At 31.7% G+C, this 26742-nt stretch overlaps 3 protein-coding genes and 2 pseudogenes across 4 annotated transcripts; 4 read left to right on the top strand and 1 right to left on the bottom strand.

The window, feature by feature from the left end:
• Positions 1–724: 724 nt before the first annotated feature.
• LOC129869946 (putative late blight resistance protein homolog R1A-10) lies at positions 725–2200 on the bottom strand (annotated as a pseudogene).
• A 7927-nt stretch (positions 2201–10127) lies between these two features.
• On the top strand, positions 10128–11809 carry LOC129871745 (alkane hydroxylase MAH1-like). The gene has a single exon (XM_055946725.1). It carries the CDS (start codon positions 10196–10198, stop codon positions 11711–11713), a length of 1518 nt encoding a protein of 505 aa, XP_055802700.1. The 5' UTR covers positions 10128–10195; the 3' UTR covers positions 11714–11809.
• Positions 11810–11984: 175 nt separating this feature from the next.
• Positions 11985–14535, top strand: LOC129869945 (alkane hydroxylase MAH1-like; annotated as a pseudogene).
• A 925-nt stretch (positions 14536–15460) lies between these two features.
• LOC129871746 (uncharacterized) lies at positions 15461–18922 on the top strand. Of its 2 annotated transcripts, none has more exons than XM_055946726.1 (3): positions 15461–15556; positions 17090–17332; positions 18748–18922. In XM_055946726.1, exons 1-3 carry the CDS (start codon positions 15530–15532, stop codon positions 18793–18795), a joined length of 318 nt encoding a protein of 105 aa, XP_055802701.1. In that variant the 5' UTR covers positions 15461–15529; the 3' UTR covers positions 18796–18922. The 2 variants fall into 2 exon arrangements, with proteins under 2 accessions (XP_055802701.1, XP_055802702.1); XM_055946727.1 differs by lacking the exon at positions 15461–15556 and adding an exon at positions 15919–16075.
• A 939-nt stretch (positions 18923–19861) lies between these two features.
• Positions 19862–25446, top strand: LOC129870820 (uncharacterized). The gene is made up of 10 exons (XM_055945689.1): positions 19862–20127; positions 21456–21551; positions 21685–21759; positions 22255–22323; positions 23286–23362; positions 23481–23569; positions 23776–23905; positions 24507–24597; positions 24682–24747; positions 25111–25446. Exons 1-10 carry the CDS (start codon positions 19951–19953, stop codon positions 25228–25230), a joined length of 990 nt encoding a protein of 329 aa, XP_055801664.1. The 5' UTR covers positions 19862–19950; the 3' UTR covers positions 25231–25446.
• The last annotated feature ends 1296 nt before the right edge of the window (positions 25447–26742 follow it).

Here is a 26742-nt window from a genome sequence, read left to right as displayed (position 1 = left end):
CATGACCGCCATTCTATCTATAAAGGCAACAATGATTTCAGATTACGCGTTAGTGTCAATAATGCGTAATCTGTATGTAATGTGATCATCCATATTATGTTTTCTGGTAAGTAGTTCAAGATTGTGCTTTATATGAAATTCGGGCATCAGTGGTGCTTGATGCAACTGGCTTCTCTAGATATCTTGTTCAATTTGATAAACCTTATAAAGTAGCTTATGACATTTTTGGTGAAGTGGAAGAGCACCCCTTTGACGTAAACAAGATGTTTTGCATGAATTCATGAGGGCCATCAACATAAAACACTTATATAGTTGAACAGAGGAAAACAGATTCAAAGTGTGAAACCAGTGATTCCTATATTCCATAGGCAATGCATAATAGATTGAAACCTTAATCATTTTGAACAATCACATAACACAAAATAGATATTACAGTACATCAATAGTTACAGTATACAAAATACGATATCACAAGTGGGCGAGACATGTACTAAACATGCTAATTCCTTAAACATGAATTTGACAAACGATCAGAACATAAAAACGAAAGATTTTACTTTTCAAAATATAAACTAAAAGGTTATGCATTTGGAAGGTAGCATTAGATGGTCCCTTGAAATAAGCTTCCGTTCTCCGCATAAGCAAGATAAAAAGTAGAAGTCATCATCTTAGTTTTAAAGAGGTAATTAATAATGGGAAGAATCGAAGAACTTTATGGAGAGGTTTAAAACTTACTGCGACTGTTATGGATGTAGACCTTAAGGATATTGTTTCCCATGTCCTCTTGTTCTTTTTCAATATTATTTTGCAGAATCCTCAGCAGTAGTGCTGCAATTGTATAACTCAATTGACTCCAAAGTACCAATTTCCCCAAAATCTCCTGGAATTTCTTGCATCCTGTAGCAATTCTTCAGAACGAGGCGTTTTAAATTTGGGAAGTTATCACTGCTAGCTTCCCAATGCTTAAGACCTGAGCCACTCAGTAACAACAACTTCATGCTTTTGAACTTGTGTTCATCACTCAATCTCCATTCATCACTCACAGGATAACAATTTTTAAGTTTGAGCTCTTCAAGATTTGGCAACATCATAACAGTTGATGATATGTCTTCCCAAACAAAATCACAACACCGTTTTAAAAACAACTTCCTAAGTGATGTTGGAAAACCAAGTCCCTTGAAGCTGTATTCTAAAATATGTGGCCCATAAAACTTGAATGCTTCGAGTTTTGTCAATCTGGACATATCCAATTGCTGATGGGGAGATTCTATTCCGGAAAAAGGTAGATAAATGATCAATCTCTTTATATTGGGAATGCCAGAAAAGACTTCATTTGTACAAAGACCCGAAAATTCCTGTAGATTTGGCATCCCTGTCACAAGACTTTCTCTTGTAGGACTGGGAAAACAATACCCTGAGAAGATTGAAACGAGAGAAAAAAATCATGTATTATAGGATCACGACGGTAGATGGGCAATCTCCTGTGAAGCTTAATACGGGTTACAAGAGGTAGATCCAATCGAGAAAATAAGTAGATTGATCTGGAAACAGGGGGTAATAGCTTATAACAATCATCAACAACAACAATGTATCTTCGACCCTTTAGGTTCTTTTGCACCATGTCAGCTAACTCATTGTCATCCATCTTATCATAATCTTTTGTGTTAAAACCAACTGTTGACTTTGAAATGCAATGTAAAGCTTCTAACAATACATTTCTACATCGAAATTCTTGAGATATTGTAACCCAAGCAAGAATGTCAAAATGATACCTGATAGATTGTAAGATGATCATAAGCTTTTCTAGCGAGTGTTGTTTCGCCAATGCCACCCATGCCTGTTATTGTGACGACGTCTAGATCCCGTGATGGTCCTGTCAATCTTTTAACTATGATCTCCAAGTCATCATCAATTTCCCTGCACGATATCACCTTCCAACTTATCTGACAGCTTTGGATAACTTGATGATTTGACGAATTTTCGGCTTAACAACATCTTCTGCCTCACTAGCAGCATCTCTAATTTTTTCCTCCAAAGATTTGATTTTTCCAAATACAAATTCATCAAGAACTTTTTGGAAATATTCAGCAGTAGCACGAAGAGAATCGAGCGTTTCAGCAGTATGAACATGAAAGAGTTCATGAATATTTCGTTCGTCAAGAGTTTGAAGAATAGAAATTACAGCACTATAAGCTGCCATCAAGTATTCAAGATTTATCAAAATATTGTAAATTAAAGTGCACTATTATACACAGCATTACCTTGCATTTCTGTAATGAGGTTATTACCTTGAAAGTTGTTCTTTCTATTGATGTATAGCTCTTTTATAAGTAATTATTTAATTGTTAATCCTTGTCATCGATCTTATGTGTATTCTGTGTAACAAGCTTGATTATTTCCTTGTAATTTATAAATTTTGTAATTTATAAGTTTGGATTGATTATTTTCATGAGTTATTTCTAGACATAGAATTATGAAATTTCTTGAAATATTTTTCTAAAAATAACTTATTATTACCGTATGATTGAGCAAATTATACTAGACATACTAATTATTTTAACTAAAAGATTTGGAGGGAATCTTTAGATTAAACAACAGTATTAGAGTTATCTATATATCAGTAACTATATAGTAAGCCAAGTGTATAAAATTTTTATATATAAATTGGCATCGAAGTTTCTTCATTTCGGTAACTACTTTGATTGTTGTTTTTAACCTTTTGATTTTCAATTGTTCTCTCATAAACCATTAAGGTCTTAATAAGTTATTGACCTATTTTTTTTAAAAAAATTAATTTGATGTAAAAATAATTGTATCACATTTTGAGGAACTTTTTATAAGTAAAAACACTTATTTAAGTAATATTTATATAAGTTCTAAAAATTTGTATTTCCTAATAAGGGGTATATGCGCAACATATGTGTTCAAAGACTAGTCAAATGAAAACGGATGGGAGAATTAATAGGTTGTTGAGAGGTTTTGTAACATCCTAAAACTATATAAATTTAAGGCATAATACATAAACATAACACTCAAACTTGATCTTAGCTGGTAAGTAAATATTCTAATTTTGAGAATGCATATCTAGACACCTTAACTTGGTCTCACCTGACAATTAAACCACTCCAACCCACCCCTACCGTGTCTCGTAGACACTCAATGTTGACATGACATATAAATTTATGAGGTCTCGAGGTGATCATTTTGTAAGTTGGAGTGTACAACTTACATAGTGAAGACGAGTTGAGGTGACTAGACGTACGTTCTCAAAATTATTAAAGTGTCAAATTAACTAACTGAATAAATAATTTATAACTTAATAACTAACTTAAAAGATAACTTACTTATGTGACTGCTCTAGATGTAGACCTGGATTAGGCATAATACATAAAGAGTCATTTAAATTTGATTTTATATCTAGCAAGTAAACATTTTAAACTTTAAGTATGTACATTTAGATACCTCAATTTATTTTTATTGTGTATGTACATTTAGATACTTCAACTAATCTATGTTGTGTCAGTTAAACACTTCAACTTATAAAATGATCATCTAAACACCTCCAAAATTTATATGTCACGTCAGTGTCGGATGTCCACGAGACACAATGTACATAAGAACGAGTTGGAGTGTTTACTTATCAACTGAGACCAAGTTGAGATGTTTAAATGTGCAATCTCAAAATCAAAGTGTTTACTTGGCAGCTGATGTTAAATTTAAGTGTATGTTTATGTATTATGCTTTAATTTAAGCTATAAAAACTTAAATTGTACTTGGTGGAACAGAGGCTATTTTCTCAGAGAAATATTTTGCGGTGATTGGTTGGTGAATGAAAAAAAAAACTTTTTTTTAATTTTTTTTGTTGCACCTTCTTTTACTAAAGCCAACACTTTAATGCATTTTGTGCTTATTAAAGCCCAAATAGATTTGAAGTGCTTTTTAAAGCTTTTCAACACTGTCGATAACACCTAATTATGTAGGCTCTGTTTTGTTCACTAAAATAGACCTTGATTAGCTCTTAAAAGCACAAAAATGCAGTCAAGTCTTAATTTTGTACCAAGTATTTTGCTGTACATGGCTCTGTTATCTTGTCAACTCATTCAAGTTAAGACTTTGACCACAATAATTTGTGCAATTAAGCAAATTCTCTATAAATTTAATAGAACTATTTTCATAAATCTAGTACTATTCAAACGAATTAAAGGGCTATTTAATTACCTGTATGAGTAAAGAAGAGAAGTGTAATTCATCGCTCTAGGAATACCATTATTTCAAAAAAAATCATATAAATGAAGTTGGATCAACTTACTTGTAAAAAACGATGAATAGTCTTCACCTAAGTTGCTCAGATTCTTCATTTTCGATGCCATACTCGTGTCAACAAGGAGTCAAGCTTTGGACCTTCAAGCTTTACAAAGGTTATTCATAAAGATAGAGGTGCTTGAGTACACCTTGATTCCAAAAAAGGGATTTTATGCCTTGATGATTGCTTGGGAAGAAGAAAAAGAGGCCAAGTTTGCAAAATGGGGCTACATTCGCAATTTTACTCAAAAACCATTTTGGGCTACTTTTGTAATAAATAGCCTAAACTAGAAATTTGAGACTGATACCATGATTTCTGTAATAAAAATAAAGCTAAGGTGAAACTAAAGTTTAACTTATATATAGAAATTTCTAGCGGTCCTTTTCCTTTTATCTCCTTATGAGATTCTCCTCGAAATACCTTTGTATATATAATGTCTCATAATTTAGATATATAACTTTATTTTTAGCTATATCCCCGCACCTGTATCTATACCTAGAATTGTACCCTTTGAATCTTAAAATTTAGATTATGAAGAATCTGACCTCTAGATCTGCACCCATATCGAACCCCACTCTTGTATTGACGTTAAAAACAATCACAATTTGATTTAGTTACTAAAACAAAGATGCAGGTAGCGTCCACATATAAATAAAACGGCAAATAGAACAATGAGGGACAGTTTTACAATTAGCAAAATTTTCTCTAAATTAGAACCTTTTGTGGTCTCTCCAGAAAAATGACTAACATTTAATCTTTCTTAATTTCTCGTCATATCTCGATATCCTAGAATCGAGATGAATTTAAATGGAGTAACATAATTAGTGAAAGTCCACATAATCGAGCGATCTTAACTTATTTGAGATTGAAGAATATTAAATTGGAGTAACATGGTTAGTTAAGGTTCACATAGTCGAGTCTATCTTATTTGGGATTGAAGCGTACTAATTTATTAAGTACATATAAATATGCCCTTTAACTTGACTTCTTGACATCTACACCCTCCAATTTTGGGTTTGCGCATATAGATATTTAAACATGTATAAAATTGAACAGGTAGACACACATGTTCTACGTGGCATAATACACGTAGTATGCAACGTAAGACACAAGATTGTCATGTAGGATGCTAGGTAGGACGAACGTGTCTATTTGTTCAAGTTTTTGATACTTAAAGTTAAGGGTGTACATGGATCGGGTTGGTTCGGATTTTTTACAAACCAAACCAAACCATTTGTGTCGGGTTATTAAATCTATAAACCAAACCAAACCAATAAAAATCGGGTTTTTCGATATCAATTTTCTCGGATTTTTTGAGTTTTTCGGGTTTTTTTCGGGTTTCTCGGGTTTTTCATAGTATCTAATAAAAAGAACAGAGCAGTGCTTCTTAAAAAGAGTTCTAGTATAAAATATCAACATATAAGATGGAGGCAGAACATTGTTTGAAGTTTTAACTTTATAATATAACTTTATAAGACAAGCTTTTTTGTATATTATTTAGATGAGCTTCTCAAGTTCAAATCTAAATGTAAGAAAGAAAATAAAAATTATGAAAAATTTTAATTTTTTTTTTATAAATTACATTTTAATAAATATTTTTATGTATAACATAATTTAAAAGTAGTATATCTATAATCGGGTCGGTTTGAGTTCGGTTTGATTTTTTTTAGGTAAAATCAAACCAATCCTATAATGGTCGGGTTTTTTTCCAAACACCAAACCAAGTCAAACCAAACCACTAGTCGGTTTTTTTTCCGGTTTGGTTCGGTTTGTCGATTTGGTGCGGTTTATCGGTTTGCCCTGTACAACCCTACTTAAAGTGCCTACTTGTGCACTAGTAAAGTTAGAAGTTATAGTTACCAGTTGAAGCCAAGTTAAGAGTCATATTTATGTATTATGCTAATTTATTATTGTTGATGTTGTTTCAGTATATATCAATGCCTTTGTTTTGATGTTGGATTTTCAACTCCTCTTCCCTCCCTTGGAACCCTCAGTGAATTTCCGTTATCGCTATATCCTTTTGATGCGCATTGGGTAAACTCAATTCTGTATAATAGCTCGCAAATCATACAGAAAATACAAATCACATTAAAGCAAGATCAGTATGACGAACTCGAATAAGAAGGCGTTGGGCAGGAGAATCAATATCTAACCTCCCTTAATGGGTTACCCCTTTATTACTTGCTATTCTAATCTCTTAGTATATTTTGTACATTTCCACTAGGACATCAGTCTATTCAATAGCTTATGTTATATATATTTATACTTTGCAAATTCTCTTTTCATTAGTTCCTCATTTAATTAAATTATTATACCAAATATAACATATATATCTTTTCAACTTTAGAGTCGTAATATCGTGTTGAATTATGCTTTTATAATGTGATGTTATTTAGTAATTCGTTTGTTTGCTTTCTTCTTTTAATATTGACGTTGATCACTTAGTAAGAAAAAATCATGTGTACGTCACTGATAATAAATCAGGTGGCCAATTATGCTCTAGCAAAGAAATCAACTTTATGACAAGGAATGTTTAACTCAAACTATATGTCTAACTAATTTTACTAACTTGAGAATTTAATTCAACTAATATATGTTTAATGTTAGGAATGTTTGTTAATTTCCTATGTTTAGGTTGGTCACTTTTCCTATGTTTAGGTTGGTCACTAACCTATCTAATGAATAACTACTAAACAGGAATGTGGATCATCTTCATGTTTAATTAAAATAGTGTATATTTTTAATGTATGAACTCGTGATATAAAATTAATTAATTAATTATCATTATTCCAATAAGTAACTAAGCTTATGATTGATACAAGTAACTATATGAATATCTAAAGACTAAAGCTAAATTATTTTTAAATATAAAATGTATCATTTTTTGGGGGCATTTTTTAATTTTATTTATTATTTCACAATCAACAGCCACACGTATCCTGATTGTAATAGTTGGGTTTTGTTGTTCATTAGATAAGGTCCACGTGTTGTGGATCCCTGATATTTTACTAATGAAGTAAAAATTTTTATTAAGGGTATTCAGAATATAAGTAAATACACAAAGAAGTCAAATTAAAGGAGTTCGACGTATATATATGTGCCAAAAAATGTTGTTAATATAACCAAACCTTATACAACCAAAACCTTATACATATCTGTAACCCAAGATAATACCCGAGGTTAATCGAAGTTATTGGATACTCGTGAACTCATATGTTGTACATTAGATTCGCCTTTGAAGCATATATAAGTTATGTGTGGTTGGTTTCAGGCGTTGAGCTACAATAGAGCTTACGAATTCGGCCAAATTCAGTAACTTTGATTCAAATCTTGTATTTAAAAAATAATCATTTAACATGTATAAATTATTACTATTTAGAACTCGATAACTTTAAAGAAATAAAATCTCTAATCAACAATTAGCTTTTAATCCTGGCTCAACCCGGTTTTAACAATTGAATATTAAAACAATATATTGACTTGTTCATAAATCTTAGGTCCAACTTCTAACGAACACATTCTAATTAGCAGAATTAATTATAAGAAAAAAACGAGACAAACTTTTACATTTTTTGTATCTTGCAAAAGTCAAAGTGCTGACACATAAAAAAAATAAAAAATAAACTGCTGACATTTTTTCTTTTATGGGGGATAAAGTTAGCTTCATTTTTGCAAACTAACATATACCAACCAAGAAATTTCTTAATTTTGTATATGCATTAAACCACAATTTTTTTTATGACCACTTCACCTAGGCTTGCAAAATGGTTTTAAAAAACGAGTAATTATGGGTTGAATAACCAATTTTTCATCTCCGTAAAATATAAGTGTGTCAGATATTTATTTAACTCATTTTCAACCCGTTCATATGTGATTGGATCCGCCCGTTTGTCACTCATACATCACACCTTATTGAGTATTTTCGTAGAGTGATGCAAAAGAGATTTACTACAACATGTCAACATTGAATATTTTATAAACCTACAATTGAAATAATTCCAATGTAAAATTTGAGTTAATAGTCAAATTAAATCTTCATTTTAATTTTTCATATAGTGATGCTCGCATTGGTTATGCGATGATTCCCGTATTTATCACCTAATTCAATATGAAAAGTAGTACACATATCAGTAATAATGCATGAGAATACATAAAATGTACGGCGAGTTGCTGATATAACTATAGTTATATGGTAATTTTATAAATGTACAAAGTAGCCTACTTGTGTTTTTTTAGGGTGAGATTTAGCATTTTTTTGGCGTTTTTTATTTTCAAATTTTAAGACTTTGATGTGATAACTGGATGTTGAATGATCATCTATGAAATTATCCCGTAAATAACAAATCTTGTATTACCATATCATTTATATGTAAATCAAACAACTCAAATGAACTTTCATATTTTTGAAACTCATATCATATCAATAGTGAAAGGAGTGTTTAACAGTAAAGTTGTCTTCGCGTGACTTATAGGTCACAAGTTTGAACTGTTGAAGTATTCACTAATACTTGTATTAGGCTAGACTTTATGTTCATATCTCTATCCTACTAACATGGAATACTTTGTGCACCAGATACAGGGGCGTATGCAGGGGGGTCACCGGGTTCACGTGAACCCATGCTCCCCTCATGAGATCGTATATAGTAGTGTTATATTTTTTAAAAAAATATTAAAATATAGATGTGTGAATCCCCATTCGTAGTATCATATAATGCGATGAAAATTGAGTGCACCTCTCTAAATGAGGTTAGAAATTTAAAATCTTATATCTATCTTGTTTTACTTTTCTTTCTAAAATTTGGCAACACCTCTCTAAGTGGTTATTGATAGCTTTTTGGTATTTTAATATATATATATATATATATATATATATATATATATATATATATATATATATATATATATATATATATATATATATACTATAATTTTAATAATTTTCTATGATAAGAACCTAAATATCAAACCGATCAAATATATATCTTAGATCCACCTTTTCTGTAATAGTGCACCAATCATCTGGAAGTCATCTTTTCTCATATCATATCAATAGTGTCATATTCATTGAAACCATCAAATTGTTCAACGTTTGTACATATGACATACATTTTTAGTTTATTAATTTTTTTTTGAAAAGGACAACTTAATTGATAAATGCTAGTTAGTATAAGGCAGATCAACTAACTATAATGCATGCCATGTTTAGTTTTTTTTTTTCTGTTTTCACATTAAACATTGTTTTACCTTTCAACTACATTTACCTTTCTGCACAATAATAAAAAGCCCGGAGGGCATAATTGATTTTTTTTTAAAAAAAATTGTTTTCTCACAAACAAGCAAAGAAATAAAACGAATAAAAAATAAAAAAAAAAAATGAAGAGAACTCCTTAGAATTTTTTGCTTCCCATCAAAAACCATACTCCTTCCGTCCCATTTTATATGTAACTTTCCCCTTTAGAGAGTCAATTGAACTGATTTTTGAAGCTAAATTTTACTAAATTAAATTTAAATATTCAATAATATAATTATATAAAAATTAAAATAAATTGCAATTTTTCTCATATTTATATGGTGAAAATTACACATCTTAAAATTTTGGTCAAAATTCATATAGCTAGAGAAATTTTTTGGGTTAGAGGGAATATGTTAGTTCAAATTAGGTAGTGTTGCTACTTGAAACCAGAAAAGTTATTTGTGAAGAAAATTTCAAACATTAAAAAATTAGTGAGAGAGCTTTCACTGCTAGCCACTTTGAGAAAATGTACTATAAAAGCAAGTCTTAAATTTTATTTACTCATATAATCATCCTTTTCACAAACACACACACACACACACAGATATAGTGCCATTTCACTTTGAAAATCATTCAAACTTAGCCAAAAATAAATAAAAATGGCACTAATAGGATTAGGTTACATTGAAATTTTCCTAGCTTTGTTCTGTTTTCTTTTGTTTTATTGCTTTAGACATTCAAATTATCCAATAAATTTTCCAATTTTTGGTATGGTACCAGGATTACTGTACAACCTACAACAAATTCATGAAAGGTGCACTAGGTCAATGAGGGCCTCAGGGGGCACATTTTTATTCAAAGGTCTATGGTTTGCAAATATGGACACATTAACAACAGTTGATCCAGCCAATATTCACTATATCATGAGTGCAAATTTCATGAATTTTCCTAAAGGTCCTAAATTCAAAGAGATGTTTGATGTTTTAGGTAACGGGATATTCAACGCGGATTTGGATATGTGGAAGGTTCAGAGGAAGATGACTCGTGCCTTCATAACTCATCATGAGTTCTACAAGTTTTTAGTCAAGACTAGTCGCGATAAGGTGGAGAAAGGGCTAATTCCGGTTCTTGATCATGTTTGTAACAAGGGATGTGTTGTGGATTTGCAAGATTTGTTCCAAAGGTTTACTTTTGACACAACTTGTATATTGGTTACTGGATATGATCCTGGATGTGTATCGATAGATTTCCCTGATGTTCCCTTCTCGAAAGCAATGGATGATGCTGAAGAAGCCATTCTTTTTCGTCATGCATTGCCCGAGATTATTTGGAAGTTGCAAAGATGGCTTAGAATTGGAGAAGAAAAGAAGATGATTAAGGCTCAGGAGATATTGGACTATACTATAGACAAATACATTTCCAAGAAGCGCGAAGATTTGAAGGAAATAGGCAATTTGAAAGAGACTGAAGAGGGATTTGATCTCTTGACATTTTACCTAAAGGAAGAAGAGTATTTGGGGGTTAAATGTGATGACAAGTTCTTGAGGGACAATATATTGAATCTTATGATAGCAGGGCGCGACACGACTAGCTCTGCTCTCACATGGTTCATTTGGCTTGTGTCAACAAATCCACAAGTTGAAAAAAAGATAAGGGATGAAATCAACTTTGTTATCCCCAATGAAGAAGTTGAAAAATTTAGGCTTTTCAATGTTCAAGAATTGAACAAACTTGTTTACTTACATGGTGCATTGTGTGATTCATTAAGGTTGTATCCACCAGTGCCATTCCAACACAAGGAGCCTCTTGAAGAAGACATACTCCCAAGTGGACACAAAGTTCATCCAAAGTTAAAGATTATGTTTCCATTGTACGCGATGGGGAGAATGGAGTCGATTTGGGGGAAAGATTGTTTGGAATTTAAGCCTGAGAGATGGATTTCGGAACGAGGGACGATTAAACATGAGCCATCATACAAGTTCTTGGCTTTTAATGCTGGACCAAGAACTTGTCTTGGTAAAGAAGTGGCTTTTACTCAAATGAAGGCTGTGGCTGCTGCTATTATTCACAATTATCAAGTTGAACTTGTTAAAGGTCACCTTGTTCAACCAAATGCTTCTATTATTCTCTACATGAGACATGGTTTTAAAGTTAGGATTAATAGGAGGTGGACTTAATAATTAAGGATAATATGTTATGTATCAAGTATAAGTATGTTTTGTATGTTCAATTTGCTCCTATTAGTTTTGTGTTTTCTTGTTAATTTCATATATATAGGGATGTAAAATTTCTTTATTGAATTTGTTCTATGTTGGTTTGGTATTTAATTTTACATGTAAGTTGTTCAATATATATGTGAATCTTCTATATGATTAAGAAGTAGTCTATTTAAAGTAGAAGGGTAGAAGAAAGGTTGAATGAAATTATTTTAACAAGTAGAGTTAATATATGATTGTAAATCTTCCACTAATTTGGTGTTTGGAAACTAATAAAAAAGAATAGCACAATATATAAATATGACCCTTAACTTGGCTTCAGCTAGCAATTAGGACGTCTAACTTTATTAGTGCACAAGTAAGCACTTTAACAATCTAAAACTTGAACAAATAGACACATTCGTCCTACATGACATCCTACATGTCGTGCAATTTTATGTCCTACATGACGTCCTACGTGTATTGTGTGACGTAAGACACGTGTGTCTACTTGTTAAATTTTATACAAGTTTAAGTGTCTACTTGTGGACACGCAAAGTTGAAGGGCATATATGTAAAATGAGGCCAAGTTAAAGGATATATTTATGCATTATGCCAAAAAAAAATGTATGAGAGGAAAGACTAATATTTTATGGATTTAACTTATACAAACTAATAGACAGACAATGTAAAAAATTTCTACACTTATTTCAACATGCTGTAATCAATAATTTGGTTTTATTAAGAGTATTAATCCCACTTATTTAGAATTTATTCTTAGTAAGATGGATTTATAACCACACTAAATATTCATGGCTTGTTTTTAGACTACTAATTTTAAGTAGTTGTTTTTTTTACTTAAACTTAGTGTACAATCAAACATCGTCAAATCAAGATGGGATTCTCTAATTCTCAATCATTTCAAATATAATTGTTGCTCCAGAAAGATAGGCAAAAAAGGGAAAAAGACATAAGTATCCCCTTCAACTATGCTCGAAATCCCAACTACACATCTTAACTTATCCTATTACCCCCCTAAACTCATTCATTTTGTAATTTCGTGCATCTTATTGCATACCTGTCACACCCCGTGAATTCACGCAATTGAAGCGTGTGTGCTGGTTCAGTGTGCCACGTAACATTGCAGTAATTGGGAAGAAAAAATGGTGTGAAGACTTAATTGATTCTCATTAAATCTTCAAGTGGGAGAATGCAAGATAGTCAAATACAACAAAACACATTTTGAACGCGTAGTCAAAAAGGGAACAAAACGTGTTTTGAACTTGTAGTAAAAAAGGGAGGTGCAATACGCGGATTTTACGTGTTTCTAGTTTTCTATAAATATAGGGTCTCTTGCCCTCATTTAGATTATCTCACAAAATACAATCCAAAAGAATAAGAACACAAAGAGAGTTATACACCAAGATAAATATTGTAGTCTTGAGTGTCCTCTTTAGTTAGTTGTTTCTTTTATAAGAGAGAAGTGTTAATTGTTGTTTTCTCCTTGTATTTGAGAGCAGTGTACTCCCATATTATCATAGTAAGATACTTTTACCCGTGATTTTTTCTCTCTATCTGTTTGAGGGTTTTCACGTAAAATTCCCGTGTCCAATTTATTTTCATTATTTATTATCATATCAAACTTTAGTTGTAGTGCTTCCTCCCCCAACGTAACAAACATGGCCTACCAAGAAATTGCTCGATTTTCGGAATGTTCCCGAGCCTTCTTATCCATATACATAGAATTAATGAAAGGATTACAGAGGTTCTTTCAAGAACTGGAGGTACATTCTGGGCACAGTGGATCCTGCAAATGTGCACTCTATCATTAGTGCAAATTTTTCCGAATTTCCCAAAAGGGCATTAACTCAAGAAGATATTCGATGTTTTAGGCGATGGAATATTCAATTCCGACTTGGATTTGTGGAAGAATCAGAGGGAATTCGCCAGAGAAATGATCGTTCATAAGAGATTCTACAAGTGTTTGGTGAAAACTAACGTTGACAAGGTCGAAAAATGGCCTGATTCCGGTTCTTGAATTCGTGGCTAAAGAAGGCAGAGTTCTTGATTTGCAAAGATGTTTTCAAGAGATTAACATTTGATACAACATGTATATTACTCACAGGCTTTTATCCTGGCTGCCTCTTTTGATGGCGCGAGGGTATCCTCTACTTAACCCTTTTAAGAGTTAAAAAGAAGTGTTTCCTAACGTAAAAACAAAACTTTTTCTTTCTTTTACCAATGAGGGAGAAATGACTATTCATTTTTTCTCCACTTGGTTCCCGACATTTCCCAATTCGCACCTTGCTTAAACCCAACAATTCACTTCTTGAACACCATCGATGATGCTAATGACGTATGTTTCATAAGCCATTTATTGCCCGAAAGTGTTTGGAAGTTGCAACAATGTCTTGGATTTGGTCCTGAGAAGAAACTAAGCAAGGCAGAGGAAGTCCTTGACCAAGTTATAGGCAAGAATATATAGATGAAACCTAATGAATTGAGGAATGCAACAAAATCCGAGGAAGATGAATAGGATTATGATTTATTAACATCATACATAGTCGATGGAGAAACAAAAACAGGGCTAAAGTTTGACGACAAGTTCTTGAGGGACACCATACTAAACTTCATGTTCGCAGGGGCGTGACACACTTGCCTCAGGCCTTACTTGGTTCATCTGGCCAGTTGTCACGCACCCCGAGATTGAGAAGAATATAAGGGAAGAACTTAAATGCAATTGGCTCATTAGGACTATATATCGCTGCAATTCAATTAATTTTCGATACTTTAATTTAAAATGATAACGAAAAATCACAATGCTATAATTAGAATGTCTTATTAGTTATGTAAAATAATACAACGAACTTAAATATAACTCATTGGTTAGCCTTAAATCTATGACTTAGATTAACAATTAAATTTATATTTGGAAGTTAAAGCCACAGATGATAATGATCAAATAACAAGACCATTGTTGATAATACATTAATTATGATATTCTTTTATCATTGATACATAATTTAGTTGATCTGTAGTGAATTGGTGAATAAATATATTAATATCCTTATATAGTAACAATGCAAAAAGATTTTTAAAAAATACTGATGTTTAAGTTCTTAATCAAATCAAAGAAAGATTTCATAGTATATATATAATATTATGGGTCAGGAGTGATAAAAAATGGGTGAGTTATTTTTTTAAAAGCCACATGGTATTTTTTAAATTAAAAAATTTAGCTATTTTTAAAAAAAATTCAATCTGTTAACGAAAAATATAAATATCATCATTTGTTAGATGACAAGTATATAGATGCACTATTTATTAAATGTTGATTGTATATATGAATCAGGATAAGTCCGCTCTTAATTGCAAAATTGAAGAATATTTGCCCTTTTCCCTTTTTAATAGTTAACCAAAAAATCATCTGATATATAATCAAATATTAATTTAAAAAACCTATGATAGGTAGATAGTGCGTGCAAGTAATAATATTTTAAAAAAGGTTCACAGCCTTGTAAATGTCATCTTTGCCAGTGCAGCAAGAAAAGGAAACCAAAAAGAGCAAAAAGACATAGTTAATGGTGTGCACTCATCTTTTTTATATTCTAATCTTTCTTGGTGGCAACAAACATCCAACTTGTCTCAACATTCAATACAACGTTCAATATCTATATTAAACATCTATTAAATTACCGTATCGTATGACTCATTTTGAGTGCTTCTCAATAGAATTTTTTTCTATTGTCAAAAATTCGAAAACGAAATTTCTAATTAAGAATTGAAAAGTTTCAACGAATGACAAATTTACATGTTAAAAATGAGGTACATGAACTCGTAATTTCTCTGATATATATACGTGTTTTCTAGAATTGATATAATATTATCTGCTGACACCTATGTTATACAAAGATGAAATTGTGCACTTAGTTAAAATGTTAATGGTGGGCACTCTATCTTTCCATATTCCAATCTTTCTTGGTGGCAACAAACATCCAATTTGTCTACATTCGATACAACTTGTATTTTTGGTTTTCGTGTTTGATATTTATATTAAAATTTAATTAAATTTAAATTTATACATTATATGATATTTTTTAATGACGTGCTTTCATAAAATAATTTTTCATTCTCAAAAATTCGAATTTAAAACTCTAATATATTAATGAAGAGATCTCAACCAAAATACAGCAAGCAAAGCACTTGTCCTTGTTCTATAAAAACATAATCCCCAACAACACAACTTCTCTCCAACAAAAAAATTCCCTTCTTTCCCTTCAAAAATAGTTTGTTTATATATATATTTTCCTTGTTCATACTCTGACAATGGAATATCAGAAAGAGGTAAGAGACTATCTTTGTTAATTAATTCACATATTATTGTCTGTCTTCTTTTGCATTTTGTTGCATTTTTTCCCATGAATTTTGTATGTGTCAAGACTTATAGTACTTTTCTTCAAGAATTAAGATATATGATCACAAGATTTCCTTTTTTTATTCCTTCTTCAAGAATCAAGATATATAATCACAGGAATTCTTTTATTCCTTCGTCAAGAATTAAGCTAAACATTAGGTTTCCTTCTTTATTTTTTCTTGTTTTCCTAGTATATATGTTTTTATTTGTGGCTTATAACCTTGCTTTGCCAAACTTCTAAAATTAATTTATTTTAATTGGTCAGGTATGTTTTTTTAAAAGTACTTTCAATAAGTAGCATTTTATGTTATGAATAATCAATTTGAAAAGCATAAAAAAATGTGTTTGACAACTTTTGCTACTGAATAAAAGCATTTTTTGAGATAATTACTGTAGATGGTTATTCGGTCATTTTAATTATCGAAAAATGGTCACTCGGTGCATATTCATGTATATTCGGTATATATTTATGTATACTTAATGTATATTTCATGTATAGAATGTATCATAATGTATATTTAGTATATAACTCATATATAAGTAATCTATATTGTATAGTCAGTGTATACGTTTTATGACTTTTGTCAAGCTATATTATAGTCATTGAATTTTCATATGATTTTTGGCTATTTTTTATGTAAATAAAACATTGTTATATTTGTTGTAAACTAATTAGTTTATTGTATAGATTTGAAATTGTCCTTTTTTTCCTAATAGCTTGGACAAACACATTAATTCTTTAAAATATACTTATCTCTTTTTAAAAAAAACACTTTTTAACTTCTAGAAATTTGGCCAAATAAACTATTAGTATGCTGGGAAGTATCTTGATGGTTCAACTTCTTGAAGAAATTATTCATATTTTTAATTAATTTATGACATATTTCTAAAAACAAAAGATGTAAATATATTTATTGATTGAAAGTTAATTCTCTATTGTGCAGAAGAAGACTGGACCATGGCTATCTGTGCCACAATTTGGACATTGGGACCAAAAAGGTGTCTACCCTGACTACTCAATGGATTTCTCTAAAATAAGAGAAAATAGGAAACAAAACAAAAAGGACTTATCAAGAGCTAGTTTTGGAAATGAGAATGAGCTCATTTTCACTACCAAAAGTGATGCAAATTCAGTTTACTCTCCTCACAGTAATGATCATCATTACCATCACAACCAATCTCCAACTGTAAGATTTTTTAACTTTTTTTTTTGTTGATTTTATGCTAGTTTGTTGGAGAAACGGTGAGGTTTCTTTGTGTGATCTATATTATGGGTTCGATTTGCGGAATCAACAAATAATGTTGTGTTAGGATAGACTGTCTGCAACCCACCCCCTTGGATTACGGTCCTTTCTCGTACCCTGTGTGAATTAATGCAGGATGTGTTGTCCACTAGGCTGCCTATCAGTTTGTTGTACTTGAAGGAGAGTTTTGGAGCAACAGTAAAGTTGTCTTTGTGTGATGTATAGATCATGGATTCGAGCTGCGGAATCAACAATTGATATTGTGTTAAGATAGGTTACCTGCATCCAGGGGCGGAACCAGAATATTTGATAAGGGGGTTCAAGAAAATTAAAAAATAAGGGATTGGATGAAAAAAGTAAAAAAATGTGTCATTGTCGAGAATCGAACCCACGACCACAGGCTCAATCACAGGCGCCTTATCCACTAATCCACAATCTCCATTTGTTAAGGGGATGCAAAAATAATATTTGTACATGAATAAAAAAAATCGCAGTATATATATATAGTGCAATTTTCCGACGAAGGGGGTTCGGTCGCCACCCCTCGCACCCCTGTAGTTCCGCCCCTGCCTGCATCCCACCCCTTTGGACTATGGTCCTTTCTCATATCTTGCGTGAATGCAGGATACGTGCACTAGATTGTCTTTTAATTTGTTATACTTTTGAAAAAAAGAGCTTCGGAGCAAAAATAAAATTGTCTCCTGATATAGATTTAAACTATGGAATTAGCTACATATATTTGCGTCATGCTAAGTTGTCTACGTTGAACATGAAATGCGTTATGCACTAGGTTGCCTTTTAGTTTGCTGTGTTTTTACTATCTTTAAATAATGACACATTACATATAGATTTTTAATTAATATTTCAAGATGTATATGGTAAACAATATATGAATCAGATAAACAGTTGGCAATTCTTTATAATAAATATGTATGGAAAAATATATAGTAGGGTACATGTTGTAGGACCATTGTTGGGGACAATGCTCAGTTGTCCATGTAAAAATATTGGCCTTATTGATCAGTAGGTGTCAATGAACCAAGTAGTCTTCTATAATTTGTTTGACTTAGTTCTTATAAGCTATAAAAATTGGTCTACTGATTAAACAGAGGGAATTGTTCTCTTAGCTTATAAGAGTGTGACCTAACGGTTAGTGACATATGTAAAAATCAATATGGTTGTGATAACATTTTTAGAGGGTCCAATTTTTTTTTAAGAATTTGATATGATTGTGATAACATTTTTAGAAGGTCCAAACAACAGTGTGTATGATATAAGGGTTGATATATTCTTCTTTGCATTTTAGCATAGTGAACTATACAAGTAATTGTTAATTTAATTTGTCTTTCTTTTGACAGAGGATGAGAAGGATATTCAGATATTTCAATTGCTGTGCAAAAGCTTGAAGTTCATGGAATTGATGTATTCCAATTTCTTCCTAAGTTTTGAGTGTCTCTTATATGAAATAGGAAAATGTTATGAATTTTGAAATTGTGGTGATTGCTTCTTACTGTCCTTTGCTTCTCTTGGGTACATTTGAGATTGATCTCTATGTAATTTGACTAAATATATTTAACCTTCCATCAACATAAACGTACAATTTCGATCCACCAACTGACGAAAGTCAAAAAATTAATAGAATCAATAAAATCTACATATAAAAAAGGGATAATGCATAAGTATCTCTTTAAACTATAATCGAAATTCTAGTGACACATCTTAACTTAACTAAGGTCCTATTACCCCCTCGAATTCATTTTTTCTGTTGGCATGACACCTTTAACTAGGTAAGATGTTTGTGTTTGTAAAACACGCGCACGCCACATGTGTAAATATTTTTTAATTTTGTTTTTGAATTTTCTTTATCTTGTATTTAAATTAAGTTAATACACACAACTTTTTTTAAAAAAAATTTGCATTGTGTTTAAACTTTTTTTCTTTTATTCATTATTTTTTTCTATTGATTTTATTTATTCCTTTTATTTTTTATGCCTTTCCTTTTCATTTTATTTCAAATGCTTTGTATTTAAATAGGGATAATGCATAAGTACCCCTTAAATCAGGAGCGGGGCCACTTATTGCTCAGAGGGTTCATCTGAACCACCTTGGGCAAAAAATTATATTATTTATATATGGTAAAAATAATTTTTTATGTATATATAGTAAAGTTCATGTGCCTACTTTTCCAAATTTTAAACCCTCTAAATTAAAATTCTGGCTTCCACATTGCCTTAAACTATGATCGAAATCTCATGACACAACTTAATTTAAGACCACAAGTTAACAATGCTTTAATTTCAATTTCCCACATGATATATATAAAACCATAATATAAAACAACATTTTAATACATTTCACATATCTTTAATTTAAAAATACGAATATTCAAAAAAAATTCTTATTTTTAAATTTTTTGTATAAGTCAAAATAGTATAAATAAATTGAATCCAAACGAGTATATACTCAATTTCTGTCTGGTGGTTTAAGCAACACGCCAAACCTTATCAACAACTTCTTGTTATCCAAAAAAAATTCCCCCAACAAATTTTGAGCAAAAAGTAATGTCAAATTCTACATCATCTCTCTTCACTACACCTTCTCAATTTTTGTTGCAATGTAGTAATCCATTAATCCCTTCTGCAAAATTGAGCATCAAAATTCGAGCATCAGTTTCTTCTTCTTCTTCATCAGCTGCTGCTGGTGTTGATTTATCCACCCTCCAAACAGCTATTTCTAAGGTGCTTTCCCTTCTTTTTTTTTTGTAATCGAGAAATTTAATCTTGTCTCCTTTTTGTGCATATAATTATTTAAAATTAACACAGTTCATTGTGTCACTTAACAGTTGAAAATTATGCAGTAAGAAAAGTTGTATTTCTTTAATTTTATCACAGTAAAGTCACTTTTCTATAGTCTTTAAAGAATTGGGGGATAGGGAAGGGGGTTACAACGCGGGAAATTGAACCATCATCAATAATGTGATAATGTGAAAGTTAAGGTAACCAGCCAACTAACTATTACTCTCTTCGTCCATCTTTATTTGTCTACTATTGACTTTACATAATTCTTAAAAAGCTATAAATAAAAGAGTAATTTTATCATATCACCCTTTGAATATGATAAATACAATATTTTGAAAAATATAATAGGGAAATGACTACTAATTAATGATAAAAGGTAAATTAGAAATTAATTGTAAATTATCTCTTGATTTCATAAATTAGACAAGTATCGTTGGACATCTATTTTTAGTATAATAGACAAGTAAAGGTGGATGGAGGGAGTAATATTTCCTTTTCAAAGAGTATTTCACACAATAAATTATTCTGACCGACTTGGTGAATTTTTTGCACCTAACTCTGATTTAACATTTGTATCAGTCCAAATGGACTTGATTAATACCAACACCAAAAATAAAAGAGATAATAAACACACTTGAAGTATCATTTTTTGGTGAGTTTTCTACTTAAACTATCATGTGTTTGTCTTTTCTTACTTGAACTATTACTGGCTATTTATCTATCAAAGCACGACTCTAATTTAATGAGTCAGCTGCCATGTGGATGAAATTCTATGAGCAAATTAAGTTGTCACAAGCCTTTTGGCGATTGTATTCAAACATTTGGTCTAGTCATCTTCGAGGTGTGTTTTGATAAATAGTTGTCGATAGTTCAAATATGAAATTCACAAAAAAGATACTTCATTAACTACTTTAGTGTCAACTATTTTGGAGCAGATTGGGCTCTCTTTTTGGTTTTGGGATTATTTAAGTTGCATGTGAACGGCTATAAACACCAAATGTCGGAAAATCGGTCAGAATGATTTTGGTATGAAATGGATATAGAGATGACTTTTCTGCGACAAAAATAAAGATGAAACGGGGGGTCTTAATCAAATGTGGAAATTAATTCTTAATAGGCCACACAACATCAAGCATGTTTAGTCATCTCTGTGATTGAAAAGTTATAGCTAGTTTGAATAGTGCTGGTTAATTGGAAATCTTTGTTTTACCATCATACTTTTTGCAATTACTCTTAACTGTTTTGTGCACATATTTTCTTCATTGTAGAAAGATAGTAATGCTGTCAAAGAGGCGCTTGATCAGCTAGTTGAAGTTGGTTGGTCCAAACAGTGGAGTTCTCAACCATATGTGTCACGTCGAACGGTCAGTTTTCATTTAAAATGTGAAGCTTTTAGAAAGATCAACACGTATCTATCTTATTATCTACATTATTTGATTAGCACAAATTGTGCCCATATATAATTCTCTGTAATGGTCTTAAAATTTTCTCTTGCAGACATCTCTTAGAGAGCTGACAACTCTCGGAATAAAAAACGCAGAGAACCTTGCAATCCCAAGTGTCAGAAATGATGTAAGTTTCTTGATAAAATTTGTGTGTTATTACTCTGATGACAGTAGCTCTCAATTAGGATATTGTTCTGTATTCTAGCTGAAGAAAACTATATGTTCACAAGGGTGTGATAGTTAAGGGGAACATTTGAGTCAACGTCGCATTTTTTGGCACATATATTGTTCGATCTTATTCATACAGTGGAACGTTGGTATATATCCGATCATGATATTAATATATGACTACACATTTGTTACATTTCTTTCCCTACTCCTTACAAACACAATTCATGGCTCCAATTGTTGTTACTTGAAACATAAAAAGGTGGTTTAACAAACACCCTTCTCCGTGGGCTTTAGGAATCGAAACCGGACCAAGTTCGCACACAAGCCTGCTACCAAGCAGGAGCAAAAAAAGGAATATGTTGAAAGATGATTAATGTGGTTATGTCTTCTTTTATTTGACTGTTTTGGACTCCGTTATTAAATCTGTTACTGATTTCCTTCAGTGATGCAGGCAGCTTTTCTCTTTACGGTGGTAGGCACAACAGGGTTTTTGGGTGTTCTTGCTGGCCAACTTCCTGGTGTAAGTTCTCTTACTACCCTACTTTTCTGCTGTTCCTTGTGCTTTCTTTTTTTCCGAAGTTTCGTATTATATCTAAATAAATAGTTCCTCTTAAGGAGCAGAGTACTCTGGTTTGTAAGCCTCATTATCCCTGTTAAGTATGCGGACAACGCACTGGATATGGGGCCTTAGTCTTTCATTTGGTTCTATTGTTACAGTCAATCTAGACAACTATATCTTGTTTGGTTTTGTGGGACAAAAATCTATGAGCTTATCATCTGGACTAAACTCAAGTTGACAATCTTAAGAGGTGTTGGGGTGGGATTGTAGTCCAACGCCCCACCCCTTTCTAACTACTGGCCACTTGTTTAATAGTGTGAATCACCTCATCAAAAAGGTTAATTTGTTAAATAGACGAAACTTTTGTTTGTTCATTACAAATCAACAACATGTCCCGCACCCAAGCGTGTGGCCTAGTGGTCAATGAAGTGAGTTGAGAACCTGAAGTCTCAGGTTCAATTCCCAACGGAGGCAAAAACACTAGGTGGTTTCTTTCCATCTATCACCAAAACCTCATGGATAGAATATTCCAATACCTGTGTTTTTAGCAGGTACCCCGTGAAATTAGTCGAGAAAATCAATAACATGTTCCCATATGTCTGAACCTGAACATTTTTATAGCAGGTACTCTGTGAAATTAGTCAAGAAGATCAACAACATGTTCCCATATGTCTGCACCTGAACATTTTTATTCGGAACCTATATAAAAATATTATGGATGTATGTGGCGTCAACGTAGAAGTACTTTTGTAGGTTATTTGCAAAAAGGTAATAATGCGCGCAATTCTCAGGTTATTGTGTTCGCCTTGGTGTCACTCCAGCACCAAGATGGGCTGTGAAGTACATTGATGTTACCGTGTATCTGTATAGAAGTTGATATATCCATGCAGGTTACATTGTCGATTCCTTTTTTATGATTTCAGGATTGGGGTTTCTTCGTTCCATACTTGATCGGAAGCATATCTTTAGTGGTTTTGGGAATTGGAAGTACTTCCCCAGGGTAAGTCAAATATTTTAGGCGTTCTTCTGATTCTAATAATGCATTATACTAAATTTTCAGTTGAGCTTTTTCTACTGCATGCAGGTCGTTATGGCTCATTCGTTTATTCATTATGTAGGCTCCTTCAGGCCGCCATTGATGGATTTTCATCGCTTTTTCCTGATTACCAGGAAAGAATTGCCAGACACGAAGCAGCTCATTTCTTAGGTGACATCCTGTTCTAGTTTTCAATATTTTTTTGTTTTATTTTTATTTGGTTACGATGATGACATGAGTGAAGCTTAAATAAGAAAATGAGGATTCATATTACACGGACCTCGACTTGTTAGGAATTGAGGCATAGTTGTAATTGTTGTTGTGCTTCTGCGCTTCCATTAACTTTCCTCTAATAAGCTGTACAATGTCAATTTCAGTTTCCTACCTAATTGGTCTTCCCATCCTTGGATATTCACTGGATATTGGGAAAGAGCATGTCAATTTAATTGATGAAAGGCTGGAAAAGCTTATATACAGTGGGCAGCTTGACTCAAAAGAACTTGACCGGTATCAACGTCAAAAGAATCTCATCTACAATCAATTAATTACTTCCTCTGTTTCAATTTGTTTGTCTTGTTTTGACTTGGCGCAAAGTTTAAGAAAAAAGGGATACATTTGAATCTTTTGGCCTACACCAAACCTTAGACATTTTTATGGTTGTATATCATTTCATTAAGGGTAAAAAGAGAATTTAAAGTTAAGTTGTTTTTAAGTATAAAAAAATGACATTCTTTTTGGGATAGATAAAAAAGGAAAGTGGGCGACATAAATTGGGACACAAGAATTACTTGCTATCAAAGGCGAATGTAATGCAATAGCTACAGGGTCGATGGAACACAATAATTTTGGTTCAAACTATGTATATGTGTTAAAATTGTCACTAAATAAGTACAACTAATAGATTTTGAAGCCAGTAAATCGAATAATTTGTGGCAGAATTTTGAGCTCGAAACATAATGTTCAAATCCTGTATCTGCCTTTGCTCTGCTTGCTATATGTAGGTGCTTTGTCAAATATCTGCAGCTCGTTATATTTCACACAAAGTAACATTGCTTCTGAAATTTTCACCGGAAAAAGAAATTTATTTACAAGTAGTTGCATTTCTCAGGTTGGCAGTGGTAGCGATGGCCGGGCTGGCAGCAGAAGGGCTAAAGTATGATAAAGTTGTTGGTCAATCAGCTGACCTTTTCACTCTTCAGGTTTAGTAATCATTATTTAGGAGTTAGATTGCCCTTTTTGTGGAACCGTTAATAAAGCAAAACTGTTTCTGTTTGTCTTAACAGAGATTTCTAAACAGGAGCAAGCCGTCGCTAAGCAAAGATCAGCAACAGAACCTTACAAGATGGGCGGTGAGTCTAAAACCGAACACATACTGTGATAAATATACACAAACTATTGAAATATATAACATAATTAAATAATTAGAAGTGTGACCTCTCTGATAGTTTTAGCTTTCAGATGAAATCATCACACACTTCATTATGGTATCAGAGCACGTCACAGAGCGTGGTGAGACATAATATAACTACGTAATCAAAAGTCTGCTAGATTAGATGGTCACATACTTCAACACAAACATATACAAAATTCAAGATGCATACACACATTGATATTGTTGGCTTTGCCACTTCTAAGCTACCCGAACATATCGACTATAATATTGCAAGCAAATCCAAGCATGTCCATTATATTGTCTGATTAAATTTTTGCAGGTTCTATTTGCTGCTTCACTACTGAAAAATAATAGCAAGCTTCATGAAGCCCTAATAACGGCAATGACAAACAAGGCATCGGTTGTAGAATGCATAGAAGCAATTGAGAAAGCAGCTTGATCTTACTCCACAAATGTGACTACACACTTGTACATGAAAAAACATGTGAATTTTTTCTCCTAAATTTGAAAAATTATCGAAGAATAGAAAGAAGTATATATATATATATGCTGAAAAGAGAATGTATCCTATTTTTTTGACATTGATGTTGAACATATGAAATGTCACCAGAAATATGAAATATTATATATACGAGTTTTAGAGTTTTCGAATTTCTTACTTGAACTATCATCAAGGTATTTAGGTGAAGAGAGAATAACTAAGTAATTTATAGTATGATATGAAAGTAAATTATAGTTGAACAACGCAAACAGATTCAAGTGGTACGTACCCCATAGACAATGCATAATAGAAATTTTATTCATTTCGAACTATCACATGACACAAAATAAATACTCCTATTACAGTACATTAATTCAGAACAGAACTAGAGATCCTGGCCCCTCCCTTGAAAGCTCCTGGTGTTGCGACTATCACCGGTAAGTAGTTTTCGTTTACAAAATACCAAATCACCAATGGGCAAAACATGCATTCATAAAACATATTATTTAACAATTGATTATAAGAGCATAAAATAATTACTTTACTTTTCAAAGTATAGGTTAAAAAGTTTCTGGTTTTAACACAAAAAATTCATTTCTTTGACTTTTCAAAGAACGTTTTGCACCAAATATTTTTGGGAATTTTTTTTAAAAAATTTGGAAACTATTCTTTGGTCATATAACTTGTCATTACTTGGCAATCATTCCAAGTTTTCAAGTTCTACAAAAAACTAGTATTTGGGCCAAGTTCTAATATTTGAGAATTTTTAAAAATTTAAAAATTACCCCAAATTTTTATATTTTATAAAAACACTCATCATTTATTAATTGTAACTAATATTTATCTACCAACTTACTCTATTAACGTTGTTAACTAATACCATTAAATAACATCTCTATCTATTAATAAAAGAATAGTTTGTTACTACCTCCTCCGAAAAATAATAATTTGAGTGATAAGATCTATGTATTCTTCATGCCCATATTATTTTTTATTGTTGTTGATTGTTATCAATTATATTATAAGTTTTTTTTTAATGGAAATGTTCATTATAAAATTATAATGATAATACAAACGTATGAGTACAAAATAATATTTTTTGAAACAGTCAAATATTTTTGAAAAAATTTATGGTCAAACGCATGGTGAAACTTCACTTAAAAATAACTTGTCAAAAATATATGCGAATTTGAGGTCAAAGGATAGATTAAAAAGTTGGTAAAAAAAAAAACAAACTGAAAAAGTAGGTAGTTTCCTTGAATTTCTTTAGATTTGGAGCTATTCAATGTTTTCTGTATGAAAAGAGAAACTAATAATGTCAAAATTCCACATATTGATGGTGACTGTCTTTTGAGTTATATTTAATATCTTCAATTAAATCCTATCCACTCTATCCAGAAATATTCCAATTGTTAATATCCCAATCTTTTCTTGTTCATCATTTTTGAGTATTAATTTGATGGCAGCTTA

This window comes from Solanum dulcamara, chromosome 10, assembly GCF_947179165.1.
Source record: "Solanum dulcamara chromosome 10, daSolDulc1.2, whole genome shotgun sequence".
Taxonomy (NCBI): Eukaryota; Viridiplantae; Streptophyta; class Magnoliopsida; order Solanales; family Solanaceae; genus Solanum; species Solanum dulcamara.
Note: the sequence above shows the minus strand (reverse complement) of the source record. Positions and strands in the feature narration are given on the sequence as shown.

Bases quoted from the DNA above. Each gene is read 5' to 3' on its own strand.
- LOC129871746 (XM_055946726.1), top strand. From the start codon at position 15,530: ATGACAAATTTACATGTTAAAAATGAG. The intron at 15,557-17,089 runs GTACATGAACTC...TCTATTGTGCAG, and splicing joins ATTTACATGTTAAAAATGAG to AAGAAGACTGGACCATGGCT. The intron at 17,333-18,747 runs GTAAGATTTTTT...TTCTTTTGACAG, and splicing joins ATCACAACCAATCTCCAACT to AGGATGAGAAGGATATTCAG.
- LOC129871745 (XM_055946725.1), top strand. From the start codon at position 10,196: ATGGCACTAATAGGATTAGGTTACATTGAAATTTTCCTAGCTTTGTTC.
- LOC129870820 (XM_055945689.1), top strand. From the start codon at position 19,951: ATGTCAAATTCTACATCATCTCTCTTCACTACACCTTCTCAATTTTTG. The intron at 23,906-24,506 runs GTATCAACGTCA...TGCATTTCTCAG, and splicing joins GACTCAAAAGAACTTGACCG to GTTGGCAGTGGTAGCGATGG. The intron at 24,598-24,681 runs GTTTAGTAATCA...TTGTCTTAACAG, and splicing joins CTGACCTTTTCACTCTTCAG to AGATTTCTAAACAGGAGCAA.